At 34.9% G+C, this 25,966-nt stretch overlaps 1 protein-coding gene across 1 annotated transcript; it reads right to left on the reverse strand.

Moving 5' to 3' along the window:
* Positions 1-2,892: 2,892 nt before the first annotated feature.
* On the reverse strand, positions 2,893-24,798 carry LOC122410597 (uncharacterized). Its single transcript, XM_043418854.1, has 4 exons — positions 24,612-24,798; positions 15,135-16,071; positions 9,839-10,928; positions 2,893-8,703 (listed from the first exon to the last, which is right to left on the reverse strand). Exons 1-4 carry the CDS (start codon positions 24,746-24,748, stop codon positions 6,410-6,412), a joined length of 4,458 nt encoding a protein of 1,485 aa, XP_043274789.1. The 5' UTR covers positions 24,749-24,798; the 3' UTR covers positions 2,893-6,409.
* Positions 24,799-25,966: the final 1,168 nt, after the last annotated feature.

Consider the following 25,966-nt stretch of genomic DNA (forward strand, 5'->3'; position numbering starts at 1 on the left):
TTGGGTCGAACGAATTAATTAATTAAAAACAAAAGCGTACAACACTCTTGAATTATCAGGAAGCGTAAAAATTCAGGCTCAAGTGGTTAGGAATCCAGGACATCGGTTGTCAATCATTAGAGTTGCGAATTACATTTTTACTGAAAAATCTCATGCAAGGCGTGCAGGAAAGGAGAATAGAATAAGCAGGGGTACGATAAATCATAAAGCGTCCTTTATTGTACAAATAAGAAAAGAAAACAAATTTGGAAATTCAATCGAAATTTTCATACAGAAAAACGCTCTGTTTTTCCGGGTCTTTCGAGTCTTCTCTCGCCTGATTCGGTCAAACAACGCGAACAAGCAAAAATTAAACTTAAAGACGCGTATCATTTTTGTAAAAACACAGAATTATTGTTGAATAAAGTCATTTTGTTATTTTATCAATATAATCCTCGTGTCTCGTCTCGTTAATACCTGCTCCTTTTAAGAAAGTTGCGGCATTAAAATGAAAATGATGTCACCACTTTTACACCGATTACATCTTATAAAGTGAAGTGTAAAAAAAAATCAGTTAAATTTTCAGACAGTTTAGGAGCGTCGTTGCTAAGAAAAATCAATAACAATTTGGGCCAAATAACATGTAATCTTATGGAAGTCAAGACATATTCAGTGATATCTCCGTTAAAAATGATGCTAAAAATATGAAATTTTTTGGGCAACATAAGCAAGGCTTGCTGAATAATGTCAATTTTTTCAGATTTATTAGGAGATTTGCTGAGATTATATTAATAATAATCTGTTTCCCGTGCAGTTTTTTGAGGCTAGGATCGTCACTGTTCGTGTTTTCGACTGAGCTTTCACCAGTTTTTCGTCTTTTTTTCCCCAACTTTTCTTTAAAGTGTATGCAACATTGCCAAACTGTAAACTGGTCTAACTTTTGAAAGGTACATGTCATCACTTTTGGGTAAAAAAAATGACTGTACAGCCTCAACTTCTTTAAAAATAAGGTAGCTCGAACCGACGCGTGGCGGCGTTCAGGCCGGGTCGGCAAGAGCGTTACGTAACAATATGTATACTTACGTGTAACTAACAGACGGTCTTCAACTGCGAACTTAACACGGCTGAGAACAACATGGATAATGCAATTGGAGATTTAATTACCGATAACAGAAATACCGAGGAAGATATCGAAATGAACGGAAGCGAAAATTTTTCGCATGTCGAGGACGATGCAAAAACACAGCACGAATGCTGTAAAAAAACTAGAGACAAGTACATTTATACCCTCTGGGAAGTCATCTGTAAAATCATGGAAATCAATGGTCGTAAGACTTTAAATCCAAGAAATAAAACGATGTCAAATAAATGCAGAAGTTGCCGAGCACATCGCACTACGAACAAATGAATTACAAAAGAAGAAAAATAGGACAAAATAAATTACAACCACAAAAAATACAAAGACAAAACATTACATAAACAAATTGCGACTAAAAAAAATTAAGATCATAAAAATAAAAAAAAAATTACCCACAGAAAAAAAATATATACCAAAAAATTGAAACAAAAAAAATTCTCTACCCAAAAAAAATATATCGTAAATTTTTTTTTCAATTTTTTTTTTTTCCATTTTCTATACCCGATACACGATTCTATACACGATTAATTGAAAAATCTCTCTCTCTCTCTCTCTCTCACACACACACACACGCACACGCACACGAACGCACACACCCGGACATTCTTATAGATATGAATTTTTGACGTATTGGGATAGTTTAAACACATTGCTATTGAAAACTGGAAAAATAAAAATTTCACCATCACATAGCTTCCTGTATGAGGAAGCAAAAGTAACGATTCCGCGTAGGCGGCGAGTTGGAAATTTAGAAATAAATACACGTTTCATGTATGATGGATCTGTAATTATCGATGTATCTCAGGATTTTTTGAATATTCACACTGAATAGGGTTTTCGAATGTGAATTTTTTGAAGTTTTTCCATAGCCAACTCGGTACTGATCTTTTTTTGTCAATCGAAGTCTGTAGATGTTTTTTGACATAGCAAATTTTGACAGATCGCTTTCTGACGCTACCATGTTAAACGTGTTGAAACGTAACAAGAAAAAGCAAGGACGTGTACGAAAATATAATTTACGACACAAGTTTATACGGATATCGTTGGATTCGGAATATTTAGAGATTGACAAATTTATTTACTGTCATCGGGGAAACGACACAAGGATATATTTCTTTATCGATATTTATATAAATAAAACATTTACATTTTTTTCTATCCGTGAGACAGTTTGTATCAGGAATTTAGAGATATTCAGTGTATGAATTATTGAATAGAAATGTGGTGATGATAGAATCTCCGTAAGCTCCCGTATAAATTTTATTTATGATTTTTGAAATTTTAATTCTTCATTAAATGTTCGATAACCTGTCCCAAAATTTCGCCGATCTATTCGCATGCAATCTATTCATGCATGCCAATCTATTCGCTCAGTATGTATACAGGGGCATAACTGTGATAACTATGAGCGTGGTTACACTTGGCTGACGTCATACTCATGGGGAGAGGTGTGACTGATTGGTCGAACAGCACGATGGCACTACCTCGGATGTTACGCACCCCGCAGCTCCTTGCTCCTAACTCACGTGGTGACGGAACAGCCAGTCGGTGGTTCCGTTACAGAAGACATCCAGTCGCAAGCAAATTGATGTGATGAATGATTCTTTTTTCTTCTTCTTTCTGTGTTCATGACAACGGAAACAGTTGAAAGAAAAAACACACGAGCACGATCGATTTAGCCAAATTGACATTATGATTCAATTTTGTTTAATGACTCAGGGAGATATAGAAAAAATAAGCATGCGGGAATAATAAAACGCCTACACAGCGCAACAAACCTGATAAAAAAAGATTTATTAATCGTAAAAAATAAAACAATTTTAAAAATCATTCATTTGAATTTCATACAATTTCATACAAAGATTTATTAACCGTAACAAATAAAACAATTTTAAAAATCATTCATTTGAATTTCATACAAGAAACCGCTCGTCTTTTGGTTTGTCTTTCAGGATTTTCCTCAGCAGATCCGACAAACATTGCGAAAAAACAAATGAAAATAAATGAAATATTCGGTTACGTGACCATGATAATTACACATTTTGTACGAAACATCTTTTTTATTGAATAAACTCGAATTGTCATATTTTCCAATATGAATTTCGCGTTCTCCCGTTCTTTCGTGCCTGCTCCTTAATTTTAGAAAGCTCAAACCGACGTGTAATGACGCACAGGTCGGATCGGCTAGAGCGTTTCGTAACAATATCTATGTATATGTATTAGAGTAATGCAAAAAAATCGATTTCAGCTTTGTATCTTTGATGATACAAAGATGTATCATCAAAGCGTGATCTGTCGGAAATGACCTATCGCATCTGTCGTGTGTATTTGTTCCCAATTCATTGATGAGAGTCTCAGCGGTGGTTACAAGGGAATTGTTTTTCCTCACATCATTTGTTTCAGATGCCGGTTGATGTGTTTAGTACGCTTTGACTTTTCATAAGTTTTGATTTTAAAGTACGTTGAATAAATATATGTTTGTAAATGTAAACATGATCGAATAAATTTTAAAAGAAAAAAAATAGAAATACAAAAATGTATATATTCTCTTTCTTTTGAATTTGAATGTTAATTGGTCACAGTAAGCTGTACGTGCCGGCAGAAACCAAACATCTTTCAGGCAGGTCAAGCCGAAAGCACCCGTTTTCTACCCCGAAGGGAGGGAAATGAGTATTTCAGATCTTGCCGAGGTTTGATCTGAGCAAGTCCTTGCCGGCTTATTTTTCGGAGCAGTTATTGATGAAAAATCGAAGCGTGCTAAGCACGTCAACCAATACCTGAAACAATTGATATGAGGAAAAACAATTCCGTCGCAACCACTGATGAGACTTTCGTAGATGAATTGGAAACAAATACACATGAAAGATGCGATAGGTAATTTCTCACATGTCAAGCTCCGGCAAGATCTGAAATACTCGTTTTCCTCCCGTCGGGGTAGAAAACTGTTTATATATTTTTTATTTTCTCGGAGCTCCAACGAAAATCCTCAGTACATAAAAAAGAAGTACTTTTCCCAAAATTTCAAATAAAAAAAATTTTTTATAGTGTTCAAGCCACCTTTCGATATTTTCCTGTTTTTTCTCAAAAATCGCGAAGCGAAACTGTTTTTTTTGCTCTCATACCAGAAAGTGTTAATGCTTATTAGAATTATAAATCTCATTGAATTTTGTTACTCTCAAAAAATTTAAAGGCTACCTCACATAATTTATTTCTGTTTTTTCTGTATATTTAATTATAAATCATGAGATTAAATAACATGTGTCTACAAATAGCAGTATTTGTCGTCCTTTCAAAAGAAAGGATAAATGTACTTTGTAAAAACATAGTTTTTTTAAATTACTTGTCATAACAAATAATTTAGCGTTTTCTCAATCGATTGATTTCAATTTTCCTGTATTTTTCATACAGGTATATATGTTTTTATGCACGAAAACTGTCTGGGGCATCATACAAAAATTACAACATGCTAAATGCACCTGTATTTTTTGCTGAATTTATATTCCTTTCTTCAAAATCTGATATTTCACCGCAGAAAATATTAAAATTTGAGAATTTTCTAGTTTCCTCATGCGTTATAAAAATGAGTAAAATATTTTGACCTCTTTCTGTTAGAAAAAATGGAGACTAATGAATGTAAAAACCAAAATATTTTTCATAAAACTTCCAAAATCGGTCTCGTAATTTTTACGTATATAAAAAAATTAAATTAACAGGATCGAAATAGGTCTATTGTAGAAAGTTGCCATATTGCACACTCAAATAGTTTGATTGTAAATAAACAGTTTGGTACTGAACATTTTTGCGATTTGGGATTCAATAGCCTCCATTTGTTTTTCACCAGAATTCAGTCAAAATATTTTACCAATTTTTATAACAAATAGGAAAACTAGAAAATTCCCAAATTATAACCTATTCTGCGTTGAAATATCAAACTTTGAAATAGAGAATTTGAATTCGAAAAAATGTTGAAAAACTGTTTTTGCAAAATACTTTCACTCAGTCTTTTGTAAGGACGACAAGAATAGTTATTTGTAGCCTCACACTTTTTATTTTCATAAGTTATAGTCAAGTATACAGAAAAAAATGATTTATGCGAGGTAGTCTTTAATATATTTTGAGGATGACAAAATTTTATTAAATTTATCAGTCCATGAAGCACTAACATTTTTTGTCATGAGAGCAAAAAAAACAGTTTTGCTTCGCGATTTTTGAGAAAAAACAGGAAAATATCGAAAAGTGGCTTGAGTACTATGTAAATTGTTTTTTTTTCAATCCGAAATTCTGGGAAAAAAACTTTTTTTCATGTATTAAAGATTTCCGTTAGAGCTGCGAGAAAAAAAAAATTGTATACGAACAGATCCATTGGATTTCGTACAATTTCTCGGAAGGGTTCTTTCGAATTTGCTCAAACTTGGGTGCTTCAAAGTACCTTAAGAACTATTTTCAAAAACCAAATTTTAACTTTTCAAGTTCCTAAGGTCACGAGAACGAGCCTTATAAAGGTCAAAATAGTTCATTTTTTGCCTCGTTTTAAGATAATGGTTCACAAAGACTTTACGTTCAAGTCAAATAATACTGGAGGCATTTTCTTTAGTACACCATCTAGATTGTAGAAAAAAGTGGTTCAGTCATCCAGATCGAGAGGCCTTCCATTGCGATCAAGTTAAATGAATTTAAAATTTCCATAGAATGACCATTTTTAAATTGAAGCTATAGGTTTATTTCAATTTTAATTAACTTCTGATATGGCTTATTTTTTTCGTTTTTCATACCCTCCAAATGAGTCATGAGGAAAATTTGCATTGCGTGAAAAAGCCTAAAGAAATATTATTCCGAAGTTGGTCATTTCCGAAATTTTACGGAAAATCGCTAACTTTGACCCTGCATAACACCGATTTTTATCGACTCCGATATCCACAAAAATTTAAGACTCTATGGAAATTTTAAATTCATTTAACTTGATCGCAATTAAAGGCCTCTCGATCTGGAAAACTGAACAACTTTTTTCTGCAATCTCAATGGTATACTAAAGAAAATGCAACCGGTATTATTTGACTTGAACATAAAGTCTTTGTGAACCATCATCTTAAAACGAAGAAAAAAATGGATATTTTTTTACCTTTATAAGGCTTGTTCTTGCGATTTTGAGCACTTAGAGAATTTAAATTTGATTTTTTAGAGATTTAGAGAGTTTTTAAGATACTTTGAAGTGCCCAAGTCTGAACAAATTCGAAAGACTCCTCCCGAGAAATTGTGCGAAATCCAATGGATTTGGTCATAAATATATCCGTATCAACGATTCGGTTGAATCCCTACAGTGTGATTCTTTGACGCACGGATTTGATCCCGTAACTGCATGAATGAATTTCGAATTAGATCTTTTGTGGCCTTCCATTCCCCGACATCAGTGTCATTCATAATTTTCACGTAAGTCACTACCGTATTGGTTATTTTTTTTGTCAAACCATCCCAATCAATCACAGGTACAGTGCCGTTTTTATCTAGGTTTTCCGTCGATTGTAAAATTGTTTTAGTCAAACCTGAATTCGGCAACTTTTCAGCAACTCTGTTCTTTGTCTTAATTCTCGGTTTAAGATTTTCAGAAACTGACTTGAAAGGGACTTGCAAACCAGCAATCGGTTGTGAAGAGGTATTAGCATTTAAGTAAGCTATCATGGTTCTTAGTGTAGAAAATTCATTTTTTATCGCATCTTTGAAAGACGTCCAGCTTGAGTCGTTTTTCGGAAGGAAAACTTTCGAACGGTTTAATCCAAACGATCGGGCCAGAGAATCATCAATTTCGTCCGTAAATTGAGCCAAGTTTTCCGGGAAAGATTCAACTTTTGATTTCGATAGCATTGAAGACATGTTATATATAGTGAATGGTTTGTTCAATTTATTATTGATTATTTCATTTATGGATTTATTAATTTCGTCTTTGAAGGACAGCCAATCCAGGATTGACTTCTCTGACGAGTTTGGGTCTTTTCTTGCGCCTTCGGAGCCTAGTGATTTTTTCACTGTTTCCTCACTAGGAATTTTTTTATACTGGCTAATAATATCCGCTTTGAATTGTGCCCACACTGTACTATTAGCCAGAGGGATTATGCTAATGGTATTATTCAGCATACTCGCCACAGAACTTATAATTTCAGATTTGAAAGTATACCAACGAAACGGAAGCAGAGTGTCCTTTTCTAGCTGAATTGTATCTATCGATATAATAGATTTATTCTTTCCTTCAAACTGCATATTTTGATCTTTCAACTTGACAAAAGAGTTCATTATCTCCGAATGAAATTGAGTCCAAGCAGGATCGCCGGGAGGCAGATTTTTTGCAGCGATTTTTGAAAAAGCATTTTGTATCGAGTTATTCAAACTATTTCTGAAATCATTCCAAAAACTCGCTGTAGATGGAAATTTCGGTGACACAGAATACTGCTCCGATTTCATTTTATTAATTTTTGCGAAGTCATCTTCAAATTTGGAAAGATCGTTCATAATTTTCCAGCTTGTAGCCATTAATTCTGGTCCATTTGGTAGCAATTGTTTCCCAATCATATTCGCAATAGCATCAGTTGTAGATCGGTTCACATACTCACCAACTTTGTACCAAAAGTTTTCACCTTTCAGATCAATCGCCGTCGCTATTTCTCTAATTTTTTGGTGTGCAAAAGCATTATTGTTATTTAGTTGTGGCGTAGAAATACTTTGGACCGTTTTATTTGCCAGGATACGGGCATAATTCGCAACGTTTTCAAATTCGTTTTTTATTTCATTCCCATACGTTATCCAGGTTATATCACCAGGAGGGGGTGCTCCATTTTGTATACGATCAATTGCAGATTTGAGGGCTTCGATGAAGTCATTTTTAAATAGCTCGATGTCGGCTGATGTTATGGTCTCGTTTTTAAAACTGTTTTTCAATATTCGTATGGACCCGATCATTTTTTCAATCTTCGTAACTTCGGTTATTATACTTTTTAATATTTCATGGCGCTGCTCAATTGTTGGAACACCAGTTGCATTCACCATCGCATCTGTGAGATTTGTCGTTATTTCGTTTTTGAGTCGCATCCAATCATTGCTTATTGTAGATTCTGACCGTTTTATCGTAACGGTTTCCACTTTTTGAGATTCATCGGATACTTCATTGAAATCCCGTTCCGAGTTTGTCACCCCTGATGGTTTTTCGACTATTCTACCAGTCATCGATTGCACACTCATGATTTCGTTTTTAAGCTCGGTGAATGAATTTTTCAACCATTTTCCAAATTCTACCCAACTAACGTTTTTAGTTACCGAGGTTTGAACAAAATCATCAATCACTTTTTCGATCGTTAACTTAATATTACTCTCGAAATTAACCCATTCTTCGGGCTTCTCCGACGTTTCTGCTGCTTCCAAAATTGATAATTGCGGATCCTTCCAAAACGATAAATTCAAGCTGGGAAGATCCTCACATGACACCATTGGATTCTTGGTACTGACTGAACGCATTACTTCTGGTTGAATGTAATATATTTCGTCAGAACAGTCGCAAATCAATTTCGCCAGAGAGGTTTTGCGGATCTCCTTCAATTGATCTGAAAAATATATATATATATAAACACACTATCCTTTATATACGACAAACGAGTAGATTGGTGACTTTTTGAAGTATTAATCGAGTATTTCGATGACTTCTGTGCACTTTGGTGACTGTCACCGAAATACCCTTATTAGATCTTTCCAGCGCTTCGCGCCGGTTAATAATTAATTTGAAAGTTACATGGTTGACAAAGGTTGCGCTCCTTGGTTGGGTTACTCCGGGGATTCTTTCCTAAAAATTTGAGAAGTAAATGGGCGGGTCTCTCCGGTGCGAAGCGTACCCCCGAATTTCCCTTCGGCTCGTGCTCTCCTCAGACCGACACATACCCGCATTCTTATTCTTATGTTTAGTAATCTTATATATGCGAGTCGACCATTAACGATAATCTCGCGCTGCTCGATTTCGTTTTCATATCAACTAAATCAATTGAATTTCCATTTCTTGTGTTTACGGTCAAGTTACGATTAAACCGTCAAAGAACACGCGTAACCCACGTATCTGTCTTCTGTGTGATCTACATCTACGCTTAATAAATATTTTAGCAAAACGTTATAAGTGTTCAAGTATTTAATTCGCCAACACAAACCAAATTTTATTATCCTCACGAATAACTCCTGTCTCTGAATCGGCGTTTAAAAATAATATTAAGTATGATCTAACGTTTGTCGAAGGTCGTGCGTGGTCAACCTCGATTAAAAATAAATATCCATGAGAAGAATTTTCAAAAAACTACCAGCGCTTTACGTACAACTGATATTTTATTTCATTTGAGAATGGAGCAACGAGATATTTGCAATAAGAAGTTTGATCGAGAATCCCATTTCGAATTTTCATAAATAACTTCTGATTTAATAAAGCAATGAACTGGTATTTCCCGAGATTTTAAATGTATAGTTTGTAAAAAATTGAATTAACAGTAATTTATGGTTATGATAAATGAGTGATTAAAAATTTCTCGAATATGCTATACAGATATCGCACGGTTTGTCCACAAACATGAAAAATATTAATATAATCCTAGAATTTTACTCGTATTGCAACCTTTGTCCAGAAGTCATCATAGACTTATAAATAACCTTGAATAACCCTGAATTAATACCGAATGTTCAATATGTAAAACAAAATATAACCTTCTGTAAAAGATTGTGGATTCCCAGGTGTTTCGTACCAGAACTGATCTCCTTTTAAAATTCTCGAGAATTGATCTCCAATGAGACATTTGAATGTGGGGCCGATGAGACCATCAGAACCTTTAATTTCGGCAAGTGCTCCCGTGTAAAGGTCAATGTCATCGACTTGATCGTACAATTTAGAGATTTCGTTTAAAGCATCATCGTCAAGTTCTCCACGAAGGTCTTCAAAAGTTTTTATTTCACTGAGTCCGCAAAACTGTCGCCAGACGATGTAGCCAGGAAGACCATGATCTCGACCTCTCTGAATGTTCAATGAAACCAAATCCAAACCGCAAGGAACGGTTGCATTGGCTAGAGGGTCTTCAAAAAGATGTCTTGTCAGCTGAGAAGTGACATGTGTGGTTGTTTTTTGTATGGTGTTGGATGTAACCGTTGTTAACGAACTGTCCATGCCGCCTTTTTTGTATAAACTGTATGGGTTAAAGAGCATTCGATGTAGTTCTACGTAAGTGAACGTCCCATTTTGTGCATCTGAAACCTTCATTAGACCCGGTAACAATGTATGTGCGAATCTAAAAGCTGCGGAAGCAAAGCTATTTGCTATAGCTGGATTGACCGGGTTCAAATCAATTTGGGCTCGAAAACCAGAAGATAATGGCTTCAATTTTCGGCGATCAGTGTCTTCTTCTCCCAAGATCACTGGAATAAACTCTTTATACGTGATATGTTGTAATTGTGCTCCAATTATTCGACGAGCTTCTTGGAAAAGAATTTCGTCGCTCCACATTGGATTTATTGTAAAAAGCTCCGTAGCGACTTTATTGTGCTGCCGGGACCACAAAAGATGCATGGTCGTGAGGTGTAAATTCTCATTCGCTCTTCCATCCCCAGAAGCAAAACAGTAACGTCCTCGAACACTTTCTACATCTCGGTTACAGCCATCATTGGGATTTGTACTTTGCGGAAGCAGAGTTCGGTTGTCCGGTGTTACAAACATTTTTAACAAACCACCTCGGCCTTCTCGAAGGGATTTCGCTGTTTCACCATCTGAGCCATAAATAACAGAACCATCGATGAAAGATGTGACCTGAAACACAAAAATTCCATCTCTGCTGAATGTCAAGAGGCTTTGCGAAAAATTTTCTGAAAAACAATTGCCCGATAAGCTATCTCCGGAAAACAATTTCCCGATAATTCAATTTTCTGAAAACAGCTTCCTGAAAACTCAATTTCCCGAAAATTCAATTCCCGAAAAATCAATTTCTCGAAAAACAACTTCCCGAGAATGCAAGGGTGCGTTCTGTTTAGGGGCTGCTGTTTTCGTGCGACTGTTTTCGCGCGGTGTGGCTGTTTGTGGCACGAGAAGTTTTTGCGCGGACGTTTAGACGCGAAGACTTTTGGGCACGAGAACATTCAGACGGGAGGACGTTTTGGCGTGGAAGTTTGGGTGCGAAGACGTTGGGGCACAAAGACTCTTCAACATTACATAAAATGAAATTGTGAAGGCTGAAAAAAAGAACGTTCATGCGTTCAAAGCGTAGGATTTTTTTATGGAACCGAGTTTTTCCGCTATTTTCTCTTCTCGTGGGACAGAGAACGGGATTTGGAACTTATGATGATTAATTCAAAATTTTGATCGTGCTTCTCAGGGGACTCTGTCCTCTCTGTTCGCAGGGGGCTTCGCCGGGGCGAATAATAATAAATCGCATGTCAATAAATTTTTAACCGGATTCTGCCGTACAATTTCGTTTTTTTATGATTGATTTTTATTTGAATGAATAGTGATGGGCCCGCCAAGTACTTTTAACACATATTTAAACATAATTTGTATCGATCCAATCGACGTTGAATTTTGTGAAAAATACCAAAAGATCCTGAAAGTCTGAGAAAAATCGATTTTCTTACAAGTCTCTGCCACCATAGAGTAATAAATGACTAGCTTTCATGTGATTTTTTTTGGATTTAAAAACTTCTTAGAACAATTTAATAACGTCAAAATTTGGAGTTACTAATAAAATACTTGTCCACCGATTGATATCATGAACTTTAGTGCTGAACGAAATTCAAGTGGTAAATTTTTCAATTCATTAGAAAATACTTGGCCTCTAATTGATATAATAAATTTTAATGCTGCACGTAAATTAGATGGAATTTTTTTCAATTGATTTAGCTGTTCGAATCAAATAAGAAGAATGAGGCATCGGTTTCCAAAATGATTTCAAGCGCGATTTTTCGGTTTTTTACTTTTACTTGTTATTTGATTCTTTTGACACTTTGAGAAATAATTACAGAATAGGTTTTTTTAAAGATAATGTTTTTTTAAGATTTGTGAATTTTTTTTCGAATTGTTCTGTATTTTTTTTTATAAAATAATTTTTTTTACAATTAAAAAAAAGAAATTTTTTTAAGTTTTTTTCATGGATGGAATTATCAGCAAACGAGGGACCTTCAATGTACTTGTCCCAACCTTTTTTTTCCTAGGGGAAGTTTATGGTTTTATACTTAATCGCATCCAAAACTAAGCAACTGTACACTTATCGTAATGAATGTTTTCACCAATAATTCCACATTTGCAGTTTGCAGAATAGGAATACTCAACATACACGTCATTTCATAAGTATTGTTGTCAAAATTTGTGCTTGCCTACTGCATTCCGAAGATTCGACTTTTCATATTATCAGCATAAAAAGCATCCAAAGACTTTTTGGAACAAGTTTCAGAATTTATTACTCGACAGACCAGGTGGAAAAAGAATAACTACTCTTATATCAAGACCAGAAACTGTTTTGAATATCTGATGTACAAAATGTGCGATTGATGATCATAGTTGAAACCCCTTGAATCACGTTACCACAATCAGCATGAAGAAGTAGTAGAAAATCATAGGACACATATTAGGCAACGAAATAATAATATGTTTCGATCCGCTGCAAACCGATGGAGTGAAGACAAGGATCGGAAAGAGCAGAGTCAAACTGAATAGGAAGTAAAATATGGGAATATTCAAAAATAATGAGGACACAAGAAATAAATTAGAAAAATCGCCAAAGTCCAAGGACAGACCTGTGCCGAAATATTTCCAGTACAATTTTGACGAAAAATAGGTCGTTTTTCGTGGAAAACAACGTTATAAGCCGAAAATCATATCTCGGCCTCCAAGCCGCTCCTCCCCACCGTGCTCTTAGGTTCCTCATTGACAAAACATATTAGTATAATGAAAAAAATTGCCAAAGTCCAAGGACAGACCTGAGACGAAATATTTGCAGCTCAATTTTGACGAAAAATTGGTCTTTTTCCTGGAAACGAACATTATAAACCAAAAATCATCCGCCTCCATCCGCTTTCCACCGTGCTCTTGGGTTCCTCCCTTGCAGATTGTACGACAAAGATTCAAATATTCAACCCTTTTTTTCATGTTGTCGAGGCTTTATAGAAAAAAAATTGCACCGTATGATTTAGAGTTATCAAATCAGCCTTGGATCAAGTTTCTGGATTTCTGCAAAAAAACTACTCTTCCTTGACAAATCACGACACCGTGACCAGAGTGTCGGAAGGGCCATTATGAACTCTGCGGATACGGTGTCGACACCGAAACTCGTTGAATATCCATCTCTACTAGAGTGTCGACACTGTGCAGTTTCGTTGTCAACACCGAAACTCGTTGAATATCCATCGCTACTACGAGTGTCGACTAGGGTGATGCAAAAAAATCGATATTTTTTTTGGAACTCTAACGGAAATCATTAGTACATAATAAAAGTAATTTTCCCAAAATTTTGGGTTTTAAACAAAATTTTTAGAGGGTACTCAAGCCACTTATCGATATTTTTCTGTTTTTATTCTCAAAAATCGCGAAGCAAAAATTTTTTTCTTGTTTTCATACCAGAATGTGTTAGTGCTTCATGGAATTATAAATCTAATAAAATTTTTTCACTTTCAGCAAAAATTTCAAGACTACCTCGTATAATTTATTTCTTCTTTTCTGTTTATTTAGCTATAAATTATGAGATTAAAAAACGTGTAGCTACAAATAACTATTCTTGTCGTCCTTCCAAATGAAGAGGTGAAAGTATTTTGCACAAACAATTTTTCAAAATTTTGTCGAGTTGAAATTCTCTACTTTAAAGTCTGGTATTTCACCGCAAAAGACGTTATAATTTTGGACATTTCTAGTTTTCCAATTTATTATAAAAATTAATAAAATATTTTGACTGAATTTTAACGAAAAAGAAATGTAGGCTTATGAATGCCAAATCGTAAAAAATTTTAGTTCTCAACTGTTTGTTTGCAATCAAAAATTATTTGAGTTCATACAGGAAGGCAACTTTGTACAATAGACTTCTTTCGATCTTGTTAATTCAATTTGTTTTTCAATCTGCAAAAATTACAAGACCGATTTTGGAAGTTTGATGAAAAATATTTGTGGGATTGCATCCATTGGCCTTCATTTTTTTTAACAGAATTCGGTCCTATTTTTCCAATTAATCAACTTAATTAATTACTAAATTTCTAAATAATTTTACTAATTTCTATAACGCACGAGAAAACTTGAAAATTCCCAATTTTTATCGTTTTCTGCGGTAAAATATGAGACTTTGAAATAAAGCATTTGAGTCTGGCAAAACACAGCTTTATTTGGCACGTTGTCATTTTTGTACGATGTCCTAGCAAATTTTCGTATAAAATATTTATCTCTAATTTTAAAAACTATGATTTTGCAAAGTACATTCACCTTTTCTTTTGGAAGGACAACAAAAACTGCCGTCTGTAGCCACGCGTTTATTAATCTCATATAATATAGCTAAATATACAGACAAAAAAGAAATAAATTATGCGAAGTAGCCTTGACATTTTTTGGAGAATAACAAAATTTCATTAGATTTATAAGTCCATGAAAGACCAACATTTTCTGATATGAGAGCAAGAAAAAATTTTGCTTCGCGATTTTTATGAAAAAAAAGCAGGAAAATATCGAAAAGTGGCTTGAGCACTATCAAATTTTTTTTCGAAAAATCTGAAATTTTGGGAAAATGCTTTTTTTTTGATATATTAACGATTTCCGTTGGAGCTCCAAGAAAAAAAATATGGATTTTTTTGCATCACTCTAGTGTCGACACTCTAGTAGTGATTGATATTCAACGAGAGTTTCAGTGTCAACACCGAAACTGCAGAATCTATAATAGCCCTTTTGACGCCCAACCGCCCAACACCCAACACCGTAAATCACGGTATCGTCGTCGGTCCAGGTTCTTTCGCATTTCGACTGGACTTACTTACTGGATATAGAACTTACTTGATTGAGTTGTTGACGGGGTCCTATTTTGCATTGTGGAGCAGGTGCACTCCTGACAAATTCCATGCAATCTCTTTTGGCTGTGTCGAAAACTGGATCACCGGGTCCAGTTTTAACGGGAAAGCATTCAGGATGATTGTGAAGTTCTGCAGGACAGCAGGATATAGAAGTACCGTTTGTTCCCTGACTGATTGCCGTTGCTGTTATGTCATGGTCTAAAAATTGGCCAAACACTGCTAACATTACCGTAAAATCGGGATTTGAACTAGGGGCTGGTGGATGAACTTTCAGACTGATTTCTCTTGCGGATGGTAATGGCTTATTGAATTTTCCTGTCCTCGGTGATTCGATCCCATCGGCGTAATCTGCCGGAATTTTTCTAATAAACGGTGTCAAGGCTGCACCGTAATTTCTTGGATGATTGCAGGTACCATCGAAGGTTCGATATTTGCTGACTGTACAATTAATTGCAGAAAATTCTTTGCATGTATCAGTAGGTACCCAAATATTTTTAAAATAAGAACCAACTGAAGAAGGTACTCCCAACTGTAGCCGAGATTTTTCAATCAATCGTGTTGCAGCCAATTCTCCTATTCCACCCAGAGCTAATTTCCCAGCTTTGAGACTAGTTTTTACTGCATACTGATGCCTCGAAACGGGTGATGGTGCTGGCAATGGTTCACTTGCTGTATCAATTGCGATCCGCGTAGTTATAGCTTCTTGTCCGGCTTTTACAGCCGCTTGCCACTCACTTGTGGTGAGGGAATGCTCAACCAGTGCATTTACAATTTTTAATTTAGGATTTTGTTGCATCCATTTTAATTGCAATGTACCTGGTGATGGAATAATTTCTGGGTTTGTCGAGTTGTCCACCAAAGAATCGGTATTATGGACTGAATAGCTGATCGCTGTCATCAGGGCCATAACGAAGATCAAACTGGAAAAAATAAAACAGTACCAGAATATCATTATGAGAATCATTGTTACAGTTATAGGATTAGAAACGTTACGTGAGTATAATAGTACGAGGACATTGCAAAAAAAGAAATCGAGATTCCTAAAAGTATAGTAGACTAACTTCTGCTTGCAACTTTGTTACGTAGCATTTATACTACTGGCAGCTTATTTTTTATTCGAGCTGTTTTTCATCCATCTTCTTAATCTTCTTAATTTAAATAATTTAGAAAAACAATCAGTGGTTGTGATGTGAAAATAAAAATCTGGTCTAAGAACGTGTCATAATTTAATTAAATACATCAGTAAATCAATTATAACTTCAATAAATAATTGTAATGGGCCGAAAAGGGTTTCATAAACGAATATAAACCGATTGAAGTTGATTTATGATTTATTAAGGGGAGTCCTATTGTCGAAACTAAGTCCGATTGTCGAAATTTCCTCGCTGTGTACAATGTGGAGATCGTAATTATTTTTTCTGCCCTCCGGGCCGAAAGTGGCAACTTTCGGCCCGCTGCGCGGGCCGTAGTTGCCGCATTCCGCCTGCGTCGGACAGAAAAATCGTATACACTCCACGGGAGTGAAATTAGACCACCTCAAACCGCGTACTTATCACCCTCGCCTTCGGCTCGGGTGACAATTCTGCCCGCGGTTTGAAGTAGTCTATTTTCCCTCTCTAGGTGTGTAATATACTATTTCTTCACAGTCGGTCGAAAGTACGTAGTTTCGGCATCGATTTCAGTGCCGAAAGTTTAACATTTCTGCGCTGTCAAAACTGCACGCGCTTCATTTGTCTCAGCGGGAGCAAAGACTTTTTTCTGCATTCCGAAAGGGTTGACGCCATTATTTTTTTGACTTTTGACGTTTAACGTTTGAATCGATATTGCCTACGTGTTTTTTGAAAGGTTGTGTCTAATCATCTACAAACCGTACGAAAAAGGTTACGTTATTCATTCGGAAATATGTTATGGAAATGTCATATTATTGCACTATTATCCAAACAGCACTATACTGCTACAAATCCGAAAGAATAGCATACATTTATCCTTCCAGATAAAATCAATGCGAAGGCCAAAAATAAAGTGATCAGACTGATAAAATGAATATAGTCGTTCGGAATCCCTTTTCATAAAGTAAGGTTGTGACGCATGAATTAGCTGTTCGTTGCCATCGCTTTTCAGCGATTCCGATTGGTTCTCGTAATGATCTATTTTCAGGTTCATAGGAATGCAAATATTCATAAAAATCATCTTTGCTAATCTTGTTTTTTTTATGCCTACCCCCCCCCCCCCCCCCGACCAGCAGCACTCGCTTCGCTCGTGCAGCAAATGTCGGGGCAGACATCAAAGCATCTTCTATCGATAGATGCATATCTCAGACTTTCAGGATCTTTTGGTATTTTTCACAAAATTCAACGTCGATTGGATCGATACAAATTATGTTTAAATATGTGTTAAAAGTACTTGGCGGGCCCATCACTTTCCGTTTAAATTGTTTATCCAAATAAAAATCAGGGCTTGTCTAGAACTGATGGATCACAAGCATTCATGCAGAGAGAATTGAAAGAATTATCTTCGAGTAATTTTTACTTAATTGCATTAATTTAATAAAAAATGGAAACAAATTGTTCCGCAATATACAAGGGATATTATTGTGCATCGATAAATGAAAAAAATTATACATAATATATTGTAACGTAACGCTCTTGCCGACCTGGCCTGAACGCCGCCACGCGTCGGTTCGAGCTACCTTAATTTTAAAAGGAGCAGGTATGAAAGAAACGTGAGAACGCGGAATTTAGATTTTGAAAAATTTAACAATTCCGATTTATTCAATTTTGATTGATTTCACAGGATAAATTCGTTTTTTGATTTGTGGTCGTGAAATGTTTGCGATCGCGCTCGCCAATTGTGAAAAATTTTGTTTCACTCGCCGTTTCAAACAATTTTTAATTTACGCGTTTTTCGCCTATTTTCAAAATAATAGTTTCGATAATTCAATTGTGTTTAAATTTTATACAATAATAGTATATTACACACCTAGGCCAGGAAAATAAGAAAAGTCTCAGATCACATGTAATTGTCGGCCGAGGCGAAGCCGAGGCTGACAAACATGTGGTCTGAGGCTTTACTTTTTCCTGGCCGAGGTGTGTATACGATTTTTCTGTCCGACGTAGCCGGAATGTGTCAACTTCGGCCCGCGCAGCGGGCCGAAAGTTGCCACTTTCGGGCCGGAGGGCAGAAAAAGAAATTATTATAGGTTTGACGCGATATAACCTCAAATTCGTACCGCGGCCTTTTTAATTATTTGAAATTTACAAGATTTACAAACTTTACAGAAATCTCGGTTTTGTTTGACTCGGACTCGATTAGTTTCAACTTTGAATTTAAAAAGAGAATTTACAAATTTAAAATATTTTTCGTGGAAACCAACGTTATAAGCCGAAAATTATATCCCGGCCTCCAACCCGCTTGCGACCGTGCTCTTGTATTTATAAGTGCACTGAGAAAAAAAAATCGTTGTAACAACTAAATGTCTTTAGTTGATATTTTTGCTGCTTGATTTAACTATCATCCGCTTACGATAAATAAGAAATAGTTCATTTAACCTTTTAAGCGGCAATGACGCCATATGGCGCACATTTTTTCTGGGCCCAAAGCGGCAATGACGCCATATGGCGCACATTTTTTCTGGGCCCAAAGCGGCAATGACGCCATATGGCGCACATCGATTATCTCGTGATTAAGTCAATCAATTATCACCAAATTTGATACTCGGGGGTTTCTGGGGTCGCTGATTACGAATCCGCTCTCAAAATTTCGAAATTCGAAATGGCGGATCCAATATGGCGGCCGAAAATGCAAAAATTCATTCGAATCGGATAAAAATTGGTACTCGGGGGTTTTCGGGGTCGCTGATTACGAATCCGCTCTCAAAATTTTGAAATTCAAAATGGCGGATCCAATATGGCGGCCGAAAATTAAAAATTCATTTTAATCGGATAAAAATTGGTACTCGGGGGTTTTTAGGGTCGCTGATTACGAATCCGCCCTCAAAATTTCGAAATTCAAAATGGCGGATCCAATATGGCAGCCGAAAATGCAAAAATTCATTCGAATCGGATAGGCATTGGCATTCAGGGGGTTTCGGGATCGCTGATTACGAATCCGCCCTCGAAATTTCGAAATTCAAAATGGCGGATCCAATATGGTGGTCAAAAATCCGAAAATTCATTTGAATCGGTCGAAATTTAGTATTCTTCGGGGTCGCTGATTACGGAGTATATAAATTGAAAATAGAAGATTCTCTATGACACATATGAATTGATCATGTAAAATTTTTGCAATGGCACCTTTCTCTTCATATTGATTTTATATTAACCCTGAGTTTTTCAAGTTTTATATGTGAATAAATGTAACACAAATACTATTCAAAATTGACCCGTGCATGGTCGGCATATGAGATATTGTTTTCGAATTATAAATTTTGAGGGCGGATTCGTAATCAGTGACCCCGAAAACCCCCGAGTACCAATTTTTATCCGATTCAAATGAATTTTTCATTTTCGTCCGTCATATTGGATCCGCCATTTTGAATTTTGAAATTTCGAGGGCGGATTCGTAATCGATGACCCCAAAAACCCCCGAGTACCAATTTTTATCCGATTCAAACGAATTTTTTATTTTCGGCCGCCATATTGAATCCGCCATTTTGAATTTCGAAATTTTGAGAGCGGATTCGTAATCAGCGACCCCAAAAACCTCCGAGTACTAAATTTCGTAACAATCTGAATACTTTTTTTTTCCCGCATTTTGGGCACTATGAGGCGAATTGGTTCTGCCGCTTAAAAGGTTAACCGAATCACTAAGTTTTTGTTTATGTGAATTAACTAAACGGGTGAAACCAAATCTTTTGTTCGAAGAACTCAAAATATTTGTTTATTTTTACTCAATTCACATACACTTTTATGATATATTTATTTGAATTTGAAGTACTGATGTATCTAAACGGTTTTGTTAAGAATGATAAATATTTTGTAAATCGAATTATACTGGTCAGTTCATTATAACCCAAAATTTGTCGAAATGTATTATTATATTAGCCAACATGATTTGTGGAAAATAACAAATAATTTTGATAGTCAGATTTTTTCTTCGTGCGGCTTAACTAAATTTTATCGATAACGAACCAAATCAATTGTCTGTACAGATGTCTGCCTCGAAAGAAAGCTCAGTATATTTTGTGTATAATTTAGTTAAACGGATTTACTTATTTATTAACTAACTAAATTTCTGCCTGATCAAATAGTTGATTTTCTTTAATTCAATTGTTCATACGAAAAACTTTTTTCGTATGTATTCCTAAGTTTCGTGATCACGAAACAAAATTCTTGTTAAAACGAACAGTTATTTTTGTTACTTGAATTCATTGATAATACTTTGAAAAGTGTTTACATCTACTTTATTTTCAAATCCAGAAACTAAGCGCGTTGAATAATTAAACAGATAATTAGTCCATATGAATTTTCTAGCATGGATAAGAGCTCCATTAATTTGTCAATGATTTAGTTCAGAATAGCTATTATTTTTGTAACTACTTAACAAAATTTTTGTTGGAATAAATAGTTATTTTTTTCATCCTTAACAGTAAATTGTAACGGCATAGCCTAGTACGAATTTTAGTGTGGCAGAAATCCGCTAGAGGGCTACGGATGGAGCTTTTTCGCGCCAGCGGAGCACCACCCGTACGCCTATAAGACGTCCAATCTTTCCATTCTCCTCCTCAGATAAAGGAGCATAAGCCCTCTACTTTATGAGGTCTCATGTCAAATGTAAAAGCCTTGCACTTTGCCCATTTGACATGTTGTTTACAAAACGTATATCAGAGTTTGAAATCGCTCTTGAAAAGTGATCAGAAATATGGTATCATGTATCAACAAAGCACATATCACAGGGCGAGCCAATGTATTCATTTGTCCGGTCCTTTAGAGGTTAAAGCAACGTATGTTAAAACCACGAAACTTTTGAATGCGACAGTCTTGATTTGTTCTTAAAAGTGCATGACTTACTAATTCGATTAACAGTATTTTCAGGCTGTATGACAGGATCCTTTTTTATAGTAAATATATATTTTGTCACTTTGATTTTATCTTTAGATAAGGACTGTAGATTTTTGGTTAACAGAGATAAAATGTTTGTTTGAATGACATATCATTTTATTAATTCAGCTGAATGTTTTCTTACTACAACAAAGTCTACGGAGATTCAATATACAATTATTTTCGTAGCAACAAAATATAATGTTAGAGTAACCCAAATATCTTCATATAACTCTTAATTTTGTTAATTCAAATCGTTATCTATTTGAATAATTATCTAAATATTTTGTGAAATTTAATAAATATTTTGTCGTGCGTATGGGACTAAATATTTTAGTTGAATTGAACATTTTTCAAGTGATTCAACCAAATTTTTTTCTCAGTGTGACAAAACATTTTAGAGTACGAAGAAAAAAATTGCCAAAGTCCAAGGACAGACCTGTGACAAAATATTTTCAGTACTATTTTGACGAAAAATAGGTCTTTTTTTGTGAAAACCAACGTTATAAGCCGAAAATCATAAATAATTCATAGAAATTTAAACTAAAATCCTATAGTCAACTGAACATAAATAAGGAACTTTTGAGAAAAAAGACGTAATATCAAACCATAAACTTCCCCTAGGAAAAAAAAAGGTTGGGACAAGTACATTGATGGTCCCTCGTTTGCTGATAATTCCATCCATAAAACAAACTTTAAAAAAAGTTGTTATAAAAAATTGCCAAAAAATTATTTTCTAAAAAAAATACGGAACAATTCGAAAAAAATTTCACAAATCTTGAAAAAACATTATCTCTAAAAAAAAACTAACCTGTATCTATTTTTTAAAGTGACAAAAGAATCAAATAACAAGTAAAAAATAAAAACCGAAAAATTACGCTTGAAATCATTTTGGAAACCGATGCCTCATTCTTCTTATTTGATTCGAAGTGCTAAATCAATTAAAAAAAATTCCATCTAATTTACGTGCAGCAATAAAATTTATTATATCAATTCGAGGCCAAGTATTTTCTAATAAATTAATAATAGTTACCATTTGATTTACGTGCAGCACTAAAATTTATGATATCAATCGAAGGACAAGTAATTTATGAGTAACTCCGGGTGGGGATCAAATGTTGGAATGACTAAAATTTCGAACAGCTAAAATCTCGAATTTATAAATTTCGAATGATAATATGGAGACGGATAGATTCGACTAGAGCTTTGAATGCCGAAAATAAATAAAGCAGAAATTGCAAGATTTGAAGCACCTTTACATCGAAAATAGAATGTAACAATCGCCCATAGAACGATGACTAAAATATCGATTTTTCGAAAATTCGACTATCACTCTTTCGATTCATAAATTACTATAGTCAGCGATACTGTGAAAATTCACAATTTTGAAAATATAATAACGAAAGACCAAATATTACTGAGGTTGAAATACTGAAACACCAAAAAGTCGAATGGTCAAAATAGCGAAACGTTAGAAAGTCGATCGATCATAATAAAGAAATGCAGCGGAGCTCCAAATACACACGTCTCACTCACTCACTTACTCAGACCGGTGATCTCCAATTTTAAACATCGCCATTTTGACTTTCGCCTTTTCGAGCTATCGCTATTCCGCATACCTAAGTTTTATAGGCTCGAAAAATTCACTTTCAATTTTTTGCTACTCTATATTCTGGTCTGTCTGTAAAACAATTACTCTCCATTTTGAATTCGAAAATATCAACTTTTGACATTCGTACGGTCTGTAAAAATTGCATTCGAAATACAAACTATCGAAATATATATTTTCGAATAAATGCGAATTCAAAGAAAAAATATTGTATTAAAGACGTAATCTGCTAAATAGTCGATCGGGAATAAGAATTTCGAATTACTTATTTTTCTCCAATCTTACATGACGAATTTATTAATTTCGAAATATCAATCATTCTACAATTCGGTTATTCGAAATTTCGAACCCCACCCGTAACTCCAAATTTCAACAACGCCTTCGGCTCGGGTGACAATTCTGCCCGCGGTTTGAGGTGGTCTAATTTCACTCCCGTGGAGTGTTTACTATTTTTCACAACACATGCACCGAAAATTCAACCTTCCAATTTCAGAAAGTTGAACTTTCGGCGCAGGTGTGGTGAAAAAGTTTTTTCAATTGTTGTTTTTCAGAAAAAAATGAGTATCGAAAAACACGCACAATGTTTTCGTTTAATAGTGGAAAACAGATTTTTTAAATGGTATATTTCTATAGCTTTGGAGTTGCTGTATAACAAAACCGGTTTCTTCATTTTTCATCCAGCATCACAACAGTCTTAATAATGTGGGCAAGCGTATGCAAGAAGTATATATAGAAAGGTATAACTGTGGAAGAGATTATTGTTCAGCTACCATATCCAACCACGTTCGTGTATTCAAAAGATGTGGTGAAAATAACAGAAATTTTTCTTTGATTATTCATTTAAGTAATTATCTATTAAGGTTGATGAATGATGGCTACGTGATTTTTGCTGTAACTATATTTTTCGAAAGACGAAACTTGCTTGAAAACAATAATTTTATTATTTTAGAAATATAATTGATAAAGAACCAACATTTTTATACAATATTCTTATTAAAAAATCGTTTGAAGGGTTCATTTTGACTAGCGTGGTGCAGCAGCTGCCGCTGCTGTTGATGTCACCTTTTGTCATCGTTTTGTAAAAATTTACAAAAAAACGTGGCGAAGCTAATGAACGACAAAATATGATCAAAAGGTCGAACTGACGTCACATACGAACGTATATTGAATGTAGCGTTGTCAAACGTTACATTTGTCAGGTAATCCGAATGATTTCTCATCAGATATTTTTTCATATTTCAGCCGATTTTCAATGGTAAGGTTTAAAAACTAAAATACTCGTTTATTCTTGAATATTCACGAAATACAACGATCGATTTTTTTTTGCGAAATCTTGGATATAACTAACGAACAAATTCAATAACTTTTCATGTGTACGGCTTTCATATGCCGGAGTGATGAGTGTCAGAGAAAAGTCGATATTCAATAATTAATTTGCTGCTAAACTACACGATAACTAGCGTCGAAATTTTGCAAATCTATCCAGTACATATTCATTTTTGCTTACCAAAAATATCATCGCGTAATCTTGGATAGCGAATATTCACCCATCTACCTTGAGCTCATATGACTGAAATGAATGCTCAGCTCTCAACACGTTAGTTCAATAATACCTTTCACTGCTCGGTATGAACGCACTACTCTTTTAAAAATTATAAGAATTATACGAATCATTGGCAGCCCGCATTATAAAACACAACGAATCGATATCATATACCTATCTCAATTAACAATAATTACGATTTTTTAAATTATAGAATAAATCCAGCGAATGCACAAAGAACTTTACTTTCAATCATATAACATTACTTACATTACAATAAGTTGTGTAAGGCATTGTAGCTGTTTTTCTTTTCTTCGTCGTGTAAGAAACAAGCCAGTCTCATAATCATTTCTATAATGTAAACCGTTTGGGATACTTGACGTTAACGGAGTTTTCTCAGTAGACATCTCGTATTGCACGGGAGTATTTTTTCGCACTGAAACCTATTTTAACTGAGTCAATCTGTACTGTAGTGCGGACAGTTTCAACAACGTTATGGTATAAGAGCTCTTCTTATATAAGTTGTGTTGGTGGGAGTTTTGCATCTCTCGTCGCAAATAGTCGGCTAATGATAGTTATGCCACAACGCGAATCAAAGCCGTTCTTTATAACTGGTTGAATTTATGGAGTATACCTATATTTTCCCAGTGTACGGAGTCATAATTACAATTCGTTGGTAGATTTTTCATTCTAATCATGGATATTGAAAATACTCGTCTATAACTGCTTTCATGAATTCAATTTATTCAATGACATTTTGTGAAAATTTGGACGTAATTTGTGGTTAGGCTTGATCAGCATCTTTTGTGAAATAACATTGTCGATATTCAGGAGCCGATATTCAGGATGTTTTTCAGTGATTTGTGTTAGGGACATTTCTTTTCTTTTATCAGAATTTTTATTTTGGAGGGAAAGAATTTACTAATCTCATTTTTTACTTACAACTGTCATACATTTTCCCTATTGGTTTAATATAGTTGAAACAATAAGAGATAAATGTTGAATTATGGGGAAACATTATGGGTATTACACTAAGTAGTAAGTATAAAATTTGGATATTTTTTCAAGACTTTCCTTGTTTCTGTCCGAATTATTTTCTCAACCCCAAAGTTTTCGAAAGGATTTAATTACTCATTCGAAATTTTCTTTTTCCTTTTATTCTTGTTGTGTTAAAGACCTTTACTGGACTGCAAGAGTATTAAGAATCAATTGAACGATTTTTCGATAATGAGTTTGTAGGCCCTTACTCCCGTAGAGCTTATTTTCTGACGCTTTCATTAAGAATTTTATAGCACAGTGTGACCTAAACCCGCACTTTACGCACGCTGTTCCGTGATTTAAAAAGCCCTTTTTTACACCGTGACAGTACTTTTAATTCATATATAAACATAATTTGTATCGATCCAATCGACGTCGAATTTTGTGAATAATACCAGAGGATCCTAAACGTCTGAGAAGAATCGATTTTATTGAATCGAAGTTATTGAAGACCATGGAGTCTTCGATCAGGATATCTATAACTATGATGAAATATATCCAAACATCGAAAACCATTGAGTCATCGACCTCGACATCGAAAGCTATGGGGAAAATACCTAGACATCAAAAACTGTGGAGCCGTCGAC

Source organism: Venturia canescens, chromosome 5, assembly GCF_019457755.1.
Source record: "Venturia canescens isolate UGA chromosome 5, ASM1945775v1, whole genome shotgun sequence".
Lineage (NCBI taxonomy): Eukaryota > Metazoa > Arthropoda > Insecta > Hymenoptera > Ichneumonidae > Venturia > Venturia canescens.

Bases quoted from the DNA above. Each gene is read 5' to 3' on its own strand.
- LOC122410597 (XM_043418854.1), bottom strand. From the start codon at position 24,748: ATGTCTACTGAGAAAACTCCGTTAACGTCAAGTATCCCAAACGGTTTA. The intron at 16,072-24,611 runs GTAAGTAATGTT...TATTTTTTCCAG, and splicing joins CTTACACAACTTATTGTAAT to TTTGATCTTCGTTATGGCCC. The intron at 8,704-9,838 runs GTTATATTTTGT...TATATTTTTCAG, and splicing joins TCCACAATCTTTTACAGAAG to ATCAATTGAAGGAGATCCGC.